General features: G+C 52.0%; 1 protein-coding gene across 1 annotated transcript in view; it reads left to right on the forward strand.

The window, feature by feature from the left end:
* Positions 1-11094: 11094 nt before the first annotated feature.
* The window catches only part of LOC103599696 (actin-82-like), a 76390-nt gene continuing 72865 nt past the window's right edge, over positions 11095-14619 (forward strand). Inside the window, exon 1 of the mRNA XM_008583841.1 lies at positions 11095-11189. Within this exon, the coding sequence (XP_008582063.1) occupies positions 11095-11189 (95 nt within the window). The remainder of the gene's footprint in view (positions 11190-14619) is intronic.

The following is a 14619-nucleotide window of genomic DNA, read 5'->3' on the forward strand; positions in this document are numbered from 1 at the left end:
GCTGGGATCCTGACCTTCCCCCTCCATGGGCAGCCTCGACATTCCAGCCATCCCTTCTGAGGAAAGCCGGCAAAATGAGGAAGAAACAGCAGCGTAATCAAGCCATTGCTGGCATTGCTACTGCTGGACCTAAACTATCGATGGAGCTGCAGCTGCAAGCCCAGGCCCAGGTCACGTGTCCACACGCCTGGTTCTCTCCAGGTTCTAAACACGGGCAACTCTCTTTTTTGCCAGACGCACCACGTGCTCTACGACCCTGCTCCTCATGCACAGCCCACCATGACAGCTGTCCTGACAGTGCCACCTCTACGGCACGGCCCCAATCCATCCATCCCCGTCCCCACTAGCACCTTGCCCAGCCCCTCCACACAGTCAACATCTCACCCAGAGCCCTCGCCCGGCCTGGCTCCATCCTGCTGCTGTGCCCTCCAGCTCATTCTCTGTACCCATCACATCCGCCTCGTGGGTCCAACTGCCCCAGGTTCCAGCACAGCCCATGGACTTTAGGACGCTGCCCGCCCCCTGAGCTACTGCTGCAGGTACCCCTTTGACCTCGTTCCCTGCCATTCTCAGCCAAGCTCCTCTCTTCCGTCTTCACGCTAAACACCCTCCTGCTCCCCCAACCCCCACCTGGAACACTCCCTCCCACTACGGGCATATCTTACTCCTTTTCATCTTTCGCCTTCTTAAAGATGCCTCTCCAGACGACCCTGTCTAAATACCCGCCCTTTAGTCCTTCGTGCACTTGTCATTGGCTGTAGACGTTTTGTCTGTTATGGGCTGGGTATCATCAGTTTACTGCGGTCCTCCTGTATAGAGTCTTGTTCCTGGCGTATGCCCAGCCAATAGCAAACGCCTGGTATGTAACGTCCCAGCCCACAGCAGCTGCGGCAATGACCACCCGTCCACCACTTGGGGTCCACACACGTTTTCATTATCTCCTCCTTCCTAATTCTTCCCCAGAATCTTATAACCAGAATTCAAGTCGCATGTCTTTGGAGATTGTTCCCAATGACTTTCTAATTGATTTATCACATTTTTTACTTGGTGAGAAAATGTAACTTGTACCGTGACTATTAAGTGAAATTATCTGTTGCCTAAAACTCAGTCTGGTTTGTAAATGTGCCAGTTACGTTGGTGGGCAATGCACCTTCTGTTCATTTAGATGTGCAGTGTGACACCCACCACGGCAATCCTTGAGACACTGTGATTCAGATCATACTCGTTTCTGCCTAGTTTAAATGCCTAAACTGACTGCGACAGGTTAACGTCTCCTATGAATCTGTTTCATGTTACACTAGGATTTGTAACAGATTTTGATTTAAATAACTTCATGCTGTCATTTGATGAGTGGGTGGCTCTGGGGACCTAGTTTGAGGACAGGGGAGGGCTGATTCAGGCTCCCGTCTGGGTCAGCTTGGGCTCCTGTAACAAAGTAGCACAGATTGAATAACTTAAGTAACACTCCTGTATTCTCTCAGTTCCAGACGCCAGAAGTCTGAGAGCAGGGGTGGCAGGGCTGGTTTCTGCTGAGGCCTCTCTCCTTGGCTTGCAGACAGCATCTCCTCCCTTTTTCCTCACGTGGCCTTTCCTCTGCACACATGTCCCTCGTGTCTCTTCCTCTTCTTAGGAGAACATTAATACTATTTGCTTAGGACTCAACTTTATGACCTCATTTAACCTTAATTACCTCTTGTAAGGAACGTAGAAAAAGTTTAGTCAGGCCCTCTGTGTTACAAAGATGAGCAAGATTCAGCAATTCACTAGAAACAAGTTACAGTAGTGTAACTGCGTATGTGCGCCCATTTATAATTCAGCGTGATTGCTGTAATTATGTAATGCTTGGCTTGGGGCCGCTATCTTGTACTAAGAGTATAAAGGCAACTGCTCTGAACTGCTGGTTGGCAGAGCATGGAGGGTCAGCAGGGCAGAGCCTGAGCTTGTCTTGGAGGAATAAAGCATGTCTATCAAGCTCACATCTGAAGAATAAAATATGTCTACCTTGCATAAAGCTGCCAGGATCTTCTTTCAATTACCTGACTCGTGACCTGCACAGGAAGGGGCAGAAGGATCTGAGATTCCTGCCCGGCACCTCTTTAAAGGGCCTGCTTCCAAATAGAGTCATACTCAGGGTTAGGACTTCCACATGGGACTTTGGGATGCCAGGAGTAAGGAGACAGGCTGACATTGCAGGGCTGGGCCACTGCCCTACTAACCCATGTTCAAGGAGGGACCACAATGTGGGGCATTTTGCATGGTTTGACCCTGGGCCAACAGTTCCCTTGGGGGTTAGCAGCATGCTTATGGTTCCGTATATTTCCTTGTGGAACTGTCTCCTTTGTAAGGACAGAGGAGATTAGTTAATGAGCTCCTGGCAACACAGACACTCCTCAGTCAGTCAGTGGCTTCCTACTTGTTCAGGGGGACAAAAATGCCAAGCTTCATATTGATTATTACAGCTTAATAAACAACCTTCCTCCTGAGTTTAGAACTACTGATGGGAAATGAATGAGTGAATGAGGACACAGTGTCCGACGGAGAACATTAGCTCTACCGCTTGTGAAATTGAATTGGAGAACACACTTGGATGGCTAATGAATGGGCCTCCTGAGATGCCCCTTAAACTACGCCTACTCCATATCCGCCCCTCCATCCTGCGTCTCTTGTCCCATCCAATTCCCACTCCCCCCTCCAGGGTCTGCATTGAATATCCCATGGGTCGGGACACCCTGCTTCAGCCTAAGCTAAAAGGCCACGTGGCCAACTTAGCTGGTGGCGATCCCATGGCCCCGGCACATGGATGCGAACACGGCCGTTCCCGTTGCTCTGCACCTTGGTTACAAATCACCTTTAGACTCATGCAGGTTGGTCTCTGTTAGGCTCCCCTTGGACACCACCACACGCGATGCTGTTACTGTGTCTTTATAGCACATGTGTCTGCCCAGTGAACCAAGCCGTCCTCAAGGCGGCCAGACAAGAAACAGCACATGGGTCCAGAGGACCAAAGATAAAGGTGAAGTGCAGCTCCTGCTGGAGGAGGTGCAAGGGTGTGAGTGTGGAGAAGATGCCTCAAAGTTTGGAAAGAAAACAATTGTCAGTCTAGCATTCTTTATACAGTCAAAATATTTTTCAAGAAGAAGGCAAAATAAAGAGGTTTTCAGATATACAATAGATGAAATCATCACCAAATGACATGCAGGATGAGAAATGCAGCAGGAGGGAAATGATACCAGATGAAAATCTGGGTCTGCACCGAGGAAGGAAGCTCTTTGCACCACTGGACTCTCCCGTGCAACACTGGGCAGAAGGGGCGAGAGCCGAGGTCTTTGCTTTATTGCTTGGCGTGAGGAAAGCAGTCAGTCTTTCAACACCAAGTATAACATCCACTAAATGTCAGCTCTAAGTTCTTTGTAGATACCTTTTATCAGTTTGATGAAACCCTTTTGTGTTCCTAGTTGGCTGGAAGTTTTTATAAGGTTCTGGGATTTTTTCTAATGCTTTTTCTGCATCTACTGAAACGAGGATGTTTTTGTCTTCTAGCCCATGAACAGGGTGAATTACATCGGCTCATGCTCATGTGGACCGGCCCTGCATTCCCGGTGAGATAGGAGGTGCTCAGTTTCCCTGGGCTCGGGTTTCAGGACAGGCCTCTGGGTTTCCAGCCACTCCCTGAGGTCTCAGGCCCCCTCCTCTGGGCTCTCCCCTGGAGGAGAGTTAGTGTTGCCAGTTAGACCTATTTTCAGCACCAACACAGGGAAAATGAGACCACAAGGGGCTGGTTTATGCAAATCCAGTGTCTGGGCATGCTCAGTAGAGAGCACAGAATATTCCTGAATATGCCCGGTGCATGTAACAGGGAACCATCCCTTTAACTGAATATTCATTAGGCAGACAAGCCATAAAAGCCGAATCCCAGCTAACGGCTGTGTTGTAGCTCACTCTAGGCAGCCTGCAGTGGCTGGTGAGGTGTGTGTGCTGTACTTTGTATTGAGCTTACTTTCAGCAGCTTCTCCTGTCTTGAGCCAGCCTGTGCTCTGTACTGAGCTTTAAATGTGTCTTCCTTGCTTTTGTGTTAAACTTGATGTCTGCACTGAACTTACTTCTGTGTTAAACTTGGTGTGGGCCCTGCCCAGTCTCTGGAGCTATTCATTTTGACAACGGAGTAAAGTTGAGGTGGTTTTGTCAGCAGTGTCCTTTGTGTCCTGCTCTGGCATAGGCCTCCATGTGTCCAGCTTCCTCTCACCTGCCTAAGTGTCGTGTCAGGGGAGGGCCCTGGGGGCACCCACACTGCCCAGACAGCCCCCCATGCATGGCCTGGCCCTCCCTCCACGACTGGCTCCCTTGTGGCCAGAGCAGTGGGCTGTGTGGTCAGTGTGAGCACTGCCCTTTGCTGGCCAGGGTCTGTCCTGCTTGCCTCCCAAGTACATGTGAATTGACTTTGCTGGAGTGAGCAGGACTGAAGCCATGCTGGGACCTAAAGCTGCCTGGGCTGCGGAGGGGGAGGAGGATTTTAAAAAGGACAGTTTTTTCCTCTCCACTCTTTCTTCCCATCCCCCAACTTTCTTATCTCGCTCGCTAAGTAGGAAAACAAGGCTGAGAAGCTAATTAGTACTTTGCAAAGCTAACAGTTCTTTCTTTGAGACTTGTAGAGTTTTGAGAAATGATCAAGGTCAAATGACTGAAGCTGACCTTGGGCACCAGCCAAGTACACTGGCGCAAATCAAAATCTTGCAGGATCCTGAGATAAAAGCAAAGATGAAAACAGAAACCAGATGAGGACTCGGTGAGACCTTGTACCTGGCCCACAGACACAGACCCCTCGTAACTCACGTCTCCTGCTCTCCTGCTTTTCACCTCCCACATTCCACTCCCTCAACCCTTCCTTTAAAAACCCCTCAGTAAATGTAAATCTTTGAGATGGGGCAGCCTGCCGTCTCCTTCAGCTGAATACATCTGCTTCTCTAACACCAACTGTTTGACTTCTGAGTTTTTTCTTTCCTTTTCAAGGGGGCGGGCAGCCGGACCTGAGTCAGGTAACGACTTCTGGGCACCTTTCCAGTGGTGTGGGCCACGGCCGTGAGCAGATGCTCACCCTCCGACCGCACACATCCCAGAGCCTCAGGGTGAGCCTGAAGGGGGTCCGCAGAACAGCAGGTGTGGGGGGACCCAGCCTGACCAAGCTGGGGGCCCGCAGCTTTAGCTCGGCCCACAGGGCCTCTGTCTGTAGTCCTCATGGGGCAAACTCACGTCAGTGGGGGTGTGGATCCCAGAAAAAGGGGATCCCATAGGACTCGGGGCTTCCCTGGGCTCTCCCAGGATGGGTCGTGGCCGGGTCTGCCCATGATGCTGGCCCCAAGCCCTGGCCTCTGCCATGGGGAGCCCCCTCTCGTGCAGGGCCTGGCTTGTCTGGCAGGCAGGGACCTGCTGTGCCTCCTGCAGGGTGGGGATGAGCTGGGTTCGCTGGGGGAAGCCGGACCCCTGGGCTGGGGGGCCAGGCACTGTGGGCAGAAGGGTCCCAGGCATGGGCTGTCCCTGCGCATCTTACTTCACCTGTGGAGTACTCAGTGAACCAGCTGGTGTAAAGCCCGGTGGTCACTCCTGGGTCATCTTGACAGACAGAGCAGAGGCCATTCTCCAGGGGGCAGAACACCGGGCCAGTGTAGCCACTGTCTGGCTTGGCTGTGTGGGGCTCACGGGCAGCTGTCCAGTTACCGTGCATGATGTGGCACTTGTTGGTTATCGGCTGGGTCAGTGCCCAGAAGGCATCTACTCACTGAGAAACACAAGCAGGACGACAGTGACATGGCTCATGCCCTGTCTGAAGCCCCCCTCCTGCAAAAGCCAAAGTCACCATGAAGGACATCACTTGAAAAGGCTGAGGTCACCTGGGAGGGGTGATGTCAAGTAGGAAGGCTGAGGTCACCTGAGAATTGAGGTAACCTGAGAAGTTACTGAGGTACCCTGAGAGATTTGATGTCACCTCAGAAGGTAAGGTCACTTGGAAGTACTAAAGTCACCTGGGTGAACTGATTTCATCTGAATGGACTGAGATCATCTGGAAGTGCTAAGGTCACCTGGAAGGCCTGCCACAGAACTTAGGGGATGGGGCCCCTCCCCTGACCTGGGGCACAGAACACAAAGTGTATACACAGACACAGAGAGCAAGCGAGCTCTTTTTTTGACAGTAGAGTAAGGGAGTGAGAAAAATTTCAATAGCTGTAAGCATAGCCAGCACCCGGGTCTTGACTCTTAACTACCATTTTCCACTGAAAGAAACCAGGCTCCTTGGAGAACTGGCTGGTGCCAGAGCTAGGACTGGAGAAGTACAGAGGGGCCCAGGCCATCTGTTGGTAGCAGGAACCAGGTGCCCACAGAACACTGAGAACCTGTCAAAGGACGTAGGAGCAAATGCCACGGGGTCCCTGCCAGCCTGATCGGCAGCAGTTAGAGCCTGAAAATAAATAATCACAGTAACAGATTATAACTCATTGAACACAAGAGAAAAACACGAGTACACGCTGATATAAATAAACAAATAAATAAATTGAAAGTTTAATGAGGAAGAAGATATTTACATAGTGTCAAAATACCTTCCAGCGAAGTAATTAATTATAAGGAGCTAAAGTCCTTGTTGACACTGTGAAGCCACTTTGATCAAGTAATTTAAGTAGACACCGTCAGTAGTAGGACAAACCAAAACGGTGCCACCAGACAGGATGTATGTGAAGAACACAGCGTCCTTTCTGTGGTATGTCTGCCAAACATGCAAACCTGAATCTGATCACGGGGAAACACCCAACAACTCACCTCAAGGACATCTCCCCAGATAAGTCACCTGCAATCTTCGAAATTATCAAGGTCATGACAATTAAAGAAAGACTGACAGGCTTTGCCAGAGTGAAGGAGACATGATGACTCAGCACCTGACTCTGAAGTTGGAGCCTTTGGCATAACGTGAATGGGACCTGCGCACTAGAGAATATAATATTAGAGCCGTGTGAGCTTCCCGATTTGGAAGGATGGCAGCTCCCCAAAAAGTTAAACACAGAGTTATCGTTTTGATGTCAGAGGTAGGGTCGGGGGCCCCGATAGTCGGCCTCACCCCACCCCGTCGTCTTACCAGGTTCTTGAGTCCACCACAGGAAAGAATTCAAGGGCAGAGTCTTGGTAGTCAGTGAGAACAAGTTTAATACAACAGGTACAAAGTACAGAGACTGAGCAGGGCCCACACCAAGTGTAACACAGAAGTAAGTTCAGTACAGACATCGAGTCTAACACAAAGGCAAGAAAAACATACTTGAAGTTGAATACAGAGCGCAGGCTGGCTCAACAGTGAGCAGTTCCTTGCTGAAAGTAAGTTTGATACAAAGTAAAGCACACACACCTCAGCCAGGAAGTACCAGCTGCCTCCAGGAAGGTGAGCGGCAACCCCACCTTTGGCTGGGATTGGCTTTTATGGCTTCTCTATCTAATGAATATTCAGCTAAAGGGGTGGCTCCCAGTTATGTAACATTTAGTCTTGCACATGCTCAGTCGGTCTCTTCCTGGAGCAGATTCATTGGTCAGAACCTATCACATGCACTAGGCATATTCAAGAATATTCTGTGCTCTCTACTGAGCATGCCCAGCCACTGGATTTGCATAAACCAGCCCCTTATGGTCTCATTTTCCCCATGTTGGTGCTAAAAATAGGTCTAACTGGCAACAGTAACTTTCCTCCAGGGGAAAGGGCAGAAGAGGAGGCCTGAGACCTCAGGGAATGGCTGGAAACCCAGAGGTGTGTCCTGAAACCCCAGCCCAGGGACACTGAGCACATCCTGCAACAATTTGATGCCACAGTTGCACTCCCAAGTATATATCCAAGATCACTGAGAACATGTGCACACACAAAAACACAAAGGTGAGTGTTCACAGCAGCATTATTCACAACAGCCAAAAGATGGAAACCCAAATATCCATCAATAGCTGAATGAACAAAATGTGGTATATTACACAATGGAGTATTGCACAGCCGTAAAAAGGAATGAAGTACTGATACATGCTACAACACGGATGAACCTTGAAACATTGTGCTACATTAAAGAAGCCAGTCACAAAAGACCACGTATAAGATTGTATTTATATGTAATGCTCAAAATAGGCAAATCTAGAGACAGAAAATTAGATTATTTGTTGGTTTAGGCTGAAGATGATACTATAAGCATCAAGAATCAAAACATGTTCCAAGACGGCCTGGCTAACACAATGTGCTGCTGAGAAGGGAAGGTGACATGGTCTAGTCAAAGCACCTAAAATGGAGCCCAGGGGCCTCTCAGCTCCAGCTTCAGGCACGTCCTGAGAATGCTCTGAAACTTTACACTCAGCCTCATCAGGAAGGCTGCAACTTCCCAGATAAACAACTGCCAGGAATCTGCTGATTGCTCTTCTCTGCTATTTCCTACCAAATCAGAAGGTCTCTGACTAAAGTCCACCTCTATGAATTGTTAAGACTAATCCCTTGTGGACCACACTGTGGGACTGTGCTGGTGCTAGCCACACACCTTCTGTAACCGCCCCTTCTTTATGGAGGGTTTTCTCTTTTTTTTTTTTGTCTTTTGTCTTTTTCCGTGTCCGGCAACGGATTGCAACCCTCAGTGTTGCCCCCGTACCGGACCGGGGACCGGCAACGGGATCGCAACCCTCGGTGTTGCTCCCGCGCCTCGCTCAGCCAGTGAGCAGGAACCGGTCTGTATGTGGGATCCGAACCCTCGGCGGGAGCACCGCCGCACTTCCCAAGCGGTGCACTATCCAGTGCGCCACCGGGCCGGCCCATGGAGGGTTTTCTCTTTTAAACATCCTGACCCTCTTCTGTCTTTCAGAGACATGTCTGAGACTTCTTGGACCTCTGTCTCCCAACAAGCTCTCAAAAAAACCCTCTTTGGGGCCGGCCCGGTGGCGCACTGCTACAGTGCGCCGCTTGGGAAGCGCAGCGGCGCTCCCGCCGAAGGTTCGGATCCCACATACAGACCAGCCGCTCACTGGCTGAGCGAGGTGCGGGGGCAACACCGAGGGTTGCGATCCCGTTGCCGGTCACGGTCCGGTACGGGCGCGACACTGAGGGTTGCGATCCGTTGCCGGTCACGAAAAAAAGAGACAAAAAGGAAAAAAAAAAAAAAAACACCCTCTTTGGAGGGAGGAAAAGGAGGAATTGGTAAAGGGACACAAAAATCAACTACATTGTATATTGATAAAATAAACCAAAGGAGGAAAACAAACAAACAAACAAAATAACCCTCTTTGTTTTATATGTCGACCAGGTGGCTAATTTACTTTGGTTGACACTAGAAACTGATGCCAATTCTGGGCTACAGAGTATCCCGGCCTCGCCCCCCCCCCCCCCCCCCCCCCCAGGGAATGCTGTGGCGTGGGGTGACCATCCCATTTAGATCCCTCCAGGCGCTGGTCAAGGTGTCTGGGGCTGTGGTGGGAGGCACATGCCCTTCCCGGAGCTCAGCAGCCTCTTAGGAGGGAGCCGAGGGTTGCCAGCAGGTACTGGACCAGGCCTAGCAAGGAGAAGGGCAACACTGGTGATAGCAGGGAGGGCCTCAGGTGTCAGTGTGGGCCAGTGAGCACATCAGGCTGGCTCTCCTGCCCCTGGTGTGTCTCCCGGCTCATCTGTGGGGAAACAGGCTCAGACAGGTGACCATGCCCAGTCCAAGGGCACACACCCACCGCCCAGGCTCCACCAGGTTCCCAGGCCCCCTCTCCCGTGGGTCATTGGGAGGCACAGAGCAGGGGTCTTTCTGGGAGCTCACTGCTCGCAGGCAGCACCAGGGCCGGGAGAACGAGTCAGACACGCACCTGCGGAAGGAGGCCCGGCCCGCGAGGGTCTCCCAAAGGGGGGGTCCCCACACCGCGCTCCTGCCGCTCCCGGGAAGGGGCCGCGACAGTCGGCGAAGATCCCTCGACGGTCTCGGCCTCGGTTTCCTCGTTCGTGAGCCAGGGGCGCCCCGAGTCCCCAAGCGGCCTGGCAGCTCCAAAACCGCGCACGTCCTCGCACGGAGCCCGCCGGGGTGACCCCGGCTCCCGTCCCCGATAGGCTGCGGCCGTTGTCCCAGCAGCCCGGGCTCGACGACGGCCCAACCGCTCAGACCCCACGTGGGGTCCGGGCTCGGAGGAGCGTGCCGTGGAGGAGGCGGAATCCGCTCCGGGAGCACCGGCCAGCCGGCTCCGCCCGCTCGGAGCGTCCCGCGTCTCCCCGCGCCTCCAGCGCCGTCCCCATTTTACGGACGGGGAGACTGAGGCACACAGTCCGGGCGCTTTTGACCCACTCGGCCGCCGTCCTGGCCGTTTCCGGACGCGCGGGGCACTCTGGGGCGTGGAGTCCCGGGGGCGCTCTCGACATCAGCGTGTTTTGTCCCAGCCGGCCGCCGTCCTGGACGCTTCCGGCCGCGCCGGGCACGCTGGGGCGTGGAGTTCTAGGCGAAGGTGGACGCGCCGCGACTACGCGGCTTTTTAAGGGGCTGGCCCGAACGGGGCTCGGGGCCGGGGCCCGGATCCTCTGCCACCGGGTCCGCGGCGTTTCGGGGCCCACTCTCGGGGGGTGCCCGGAGTGCTCCAGGTCCCGGGGCGGGTGCTGGCCCGTGCGCCCCGGTTCCCGCGCCTGGAGGACCGCGCTGACCCGGGGAGCTCCCCAGCGCCCTCTCGCGGGGTGCCGGGACCGTCCCCCGCCACCCCGGTGCTGGGGACCCAGACTTTGGGCGCTCCCCTCCGCCTTTTCCTCCCGTGGTCAAAGTCGTGCAAAGCCGCCTCCTGGGTACTGGGGACCGGGGAAGCCCCCCCCAGGAACTTCCAGGAGAGCCTGGTCTGTGCCGCCCCCGCGGAGACCCTCCAGGGGCCCCCTCTTGTTCCTGGACTCGCGTCTCAGTCCTCCCCGTCCTGAAGCTCTATCTGCGGTGTCTACTACGCTGGTCACTACCAGCTGTGGCTACTGAAATCGACCTTCAGATGAAGCTCTCCGTTCCTCGGTCCTGGTAGACGCATCTCGAGCTCTCAGTGGCCGCGCGTGGCCGGTGGCTGCTGTGTTGGACGGCGCGGGCACGGAACTTCGCGGTCATGGCGGAAAGTTCTGTGGGCCAGGCTGCTGGACTGGATGGGCATGGCCCCCGCTCCTTCGCCCCCTTCTCGTGCCAGGCGCCATCGCAGCCACAGTTGGCGCCCCTTCCTTCCTGGTCTGCAGGCTTGCCTGCCCTTCTCTTAGCTCCTGGCCTGGGTGGCAGCTGGTGATCCTCTGGCAGGTCTCAGCTCGCTGTCACTCGCTCAGCTTCCTGACCGCTCTCTCCCAGTATTTCCTGTCTCAGGTTCCTCTCGTTTCCTTCCCAGTGCTTCCTGTTTTGTCATTGCCACTTACCTGCTGGTTTTCCATTCTGTCTTTACAGTCTGTGAGGCAGAGACTGGGATTATTACTCGCACACCCCCGTGTGGACACAGTATTAGGTTGAAAGATACAGATGTTGGTCAGCATTAGAGTGCTTTGGCCCATGAAAATGGCGTTTTCATGTGGTTCAACTTCATACATTGTAGATCCTCAGTAGAAATATGGTGCAGCAAAGTCTGGTCACAGGGTGGAGTAGGTCAGAACCACCTCATGATTGCAGATGGCTGTGGAGACCGGCAAATCCAAGGTTTCCTGGAGGAGGAGGTTAGGCTTTTAGCTGGGTCACCACCCCTCTTCTCCACCAGCCTGGCTCTGCATACATTCAGCAGCCTGTGCTGCCCTGACTTTGTCCAGACAATCTGCCCTCGGTGCTCTTCTGTGTCTGGCCCTCTTCAGGGACTCAGTTTGGGGCTTACCGGCTCATGGGTAGGCAGGCATCCATAAGTCCCTTCCACTACTCCCTGCTGCCTGCAGGGTGAAGGCCAGGATCCAGCTCTTGCCACATCTTCCAGACCTTGCTTCACGTGCCCCAGTAATGCAGAAGTCCTTGTTTCCTGCATGTGCCATGGCTTTTCTCACCTGCGTGTGTGTTGATGCTGGGCCTTCTGCTTGGAATTCCCTTGTACTCCTGTATTTGTCTCCCACACACACTTGGGAGCCTCTGTGGCATAGGCATCTCTGTCGTGGTCACCATTATGTCTCAAGGACCCAGCCTAGTGTCTAGAGCCTGGTGGGCACCCAGCAGGTTTTGATAAATGAATAAACTGGATGTACATGCCAGCGAGGAGATCACGGTGAGAGGTGCAGGTGTGGAAGTTCAAGACACAGGGAAGCCTGCACTAGGGAGTAGGGGACTTGCCTTCCAGGTGGGGAGAAAAGACACACAATCCTTGACCATGGGCATATGAGCCATTAGCAGCAAGGCTTAGATGCGTGCCACAGGGACCTGAGGAAGGGAGGCCTTCCCAGGATGTGGGATTTGAGCTGGGCCAGGCAGCATGGCAGGTTTGGCCAGAAAGGATGGGTGGGTGTTCTGCAGATGATGACACCAATCATGCTAGTGCACTTGGCACAGCACGCCGTGGGCCAGGCTCTGTTCTGAGAGCTGTATTCACTAACTCAGTTAATCCTCACAGTAACCCCAGTAAGAGGGCCTGTTACTGTTCCCATTTCATAGATTGTTGATTAAAATGATCGGAGACGCGAAGGAAGACACAGCAGACGAGATGCAGGTGAAGAGCAGGGGGCTACTGCTCTCTCAGGCAAGTAGCACCGACCCAGCCGCTGTGACAGCTTTTATTACATTTAGCAAGCTTGTGCATGTGAGATAAGCATTAATGCATAAATTCTGTTATACTTTTCTCAAGAGCAGAAGGCCGCTACCTCCCTTCTGAGGCACTTGGTTATCTATAATGCGCCTCCTGGGAACATCCCAAGAAAGCGTTCTCACGACTTCAAGTGTTGTCAAGGACTGTTTGCAATCCTTGACATTTCTTGGTTAACTTGTTTGCGAGTTCACCGAGTGAACACGTCCTTGGGTGCTGACCACAGAGGTCCATTAACCATTTCCTTCAATAGATGAAGAAACACAGGCACAGAAAGGCACACTTGCCCTGAGTCCCTTAACCTTCAAGTTCTAAGGCACTGTCCATTCAGCCCTAGACCTACATTTTGCTTCTGAGGTTGCTGGGCATTTTATTGCTCTGAATAGTGTTTGGGCTATATGAACAGTTCACTAAGGCTTAGGCTTTCTTTTTTAATGCACACAGGCATATCTGTGCCTACTGGATTTGTTCTGACTGTATTGCTACATGTGGATTTTGACCTGTGTGGCTCAGCCCAGCTGTAATTCATCATGTTTTTTAAACTCTGATTTTGTGCTCTGTCAATAGTAACGGACTTGTTAGTGCTCTGCAGGTAGACCTCCTCTCGGACTCATCTGTTTTCTGCCATAATGCGCAGCACTGCCTGGCAACTAAATATTTGCTGGATCTGTGAATGGAGCAATGGGTGAGGAAAGAGTAACGGGGAGAAAGGACGACAGGAGGTGAAGAACGTGTGGCCTGTGCTGTCTTGTCCAGGGGTGTGACCTTCAGTAGTTCAGTGTTAATTCTTACGTTTGGGTCTGTGTTCTGTACTCGGAGCACCCTTGCCCTTTCCCACTTGGTGCCTTGAGACAGGTGGGGAGGGTGAATATTCCCAGTTCTTAGGTAAGAAACTTGAGGTCCCAACCCAAGATGCCCACAGCATCCTCAGCAGTCACTCCACACCTCTCCACCTGCAGCCCCCCTGTGGGGGAGCCACCCGTCTCTGAATGTCCAGCTGTGGCCCAGGGCCTGGGCACCATGGTCACCTGGTGGACATTTGCATCAGGGGCACAATGCCTTTTCTCTGGTGAAGGGAGAGGGGCTGAAGGTTGAGTTCATCAACAGTGGCCAGTGTTGTAATCAATTGTGTCTGTGTAGTGAAGCCTCTGTAAAAACTACAAGGACAGGGTTCAGAGGAGCTTTGGGAGGTTCCTGGAGGGTGGCCGTTCATCCTTTTTGATAATAACCATTCTGACAGGTGCGAGGTGGTATCTTATTGTAGTTTTCATTTACATTTCTTTGACGATTAGTTATGTTGAGCATTTTTTCTGTCTATTTGTTGGCTATTTGTCTGTCTTTGGAGAAATGTTTATTCAGGTCTTTTGCCCATTTTTAATCAGGTTGTTTGTTTCCTTGTATTAAGTTGTTTGAATTCCTTGTATATATGTAATATATATTTTATTGAAAAGTTATTGATTATACATATTTGTGGGGTACATAGTTGCATATCAATATCTGTGTACAATATGTAATGATGAAATCAGGATAATTAGTATTCATCATTACAAAACGTGGTCATTCTTTGTGACCCTTAACCAATTTCTTGCCAATCCTGCCCCCCATCTCTAGTAACCACAGTTCTGGTCTCTCTTTTTGAAAGTTCAGTGTATTATTGTGATTGTTGTTTCTTGCTTGCTTGCTTTTTTATTTATTTATTTTCTTAGCTCCCAGTTAGGAGTGAAGACATGAGGTATTTCTCTTTCTGTGCCTGGCTTATTTCACTTAACATAATTTTCTCCAAACTCATCCATGTTGCTGTGAATGGCAGAATTTCATTCTTTTTTATGGATGAGTAGTATTCCATTGTGTATACGTACCACATTCTCCTTATCCAGT

Source organism: Galeopterus variegatus, unplaced genomic scaffold (assembly GCF_000696425.1).
Source record: "Galeopterus variegatus unplaced genomic scaffold, G_variegatus-3.0.2 Scaffold3060, whole genome shotgun sequence".
Lineage (NCBI taxonomy): Eukaryota > Metazoa > Chordata > Mammalia > Dermoptera > Cynocephalidae > Galeopterus > Galeopterus variegatus.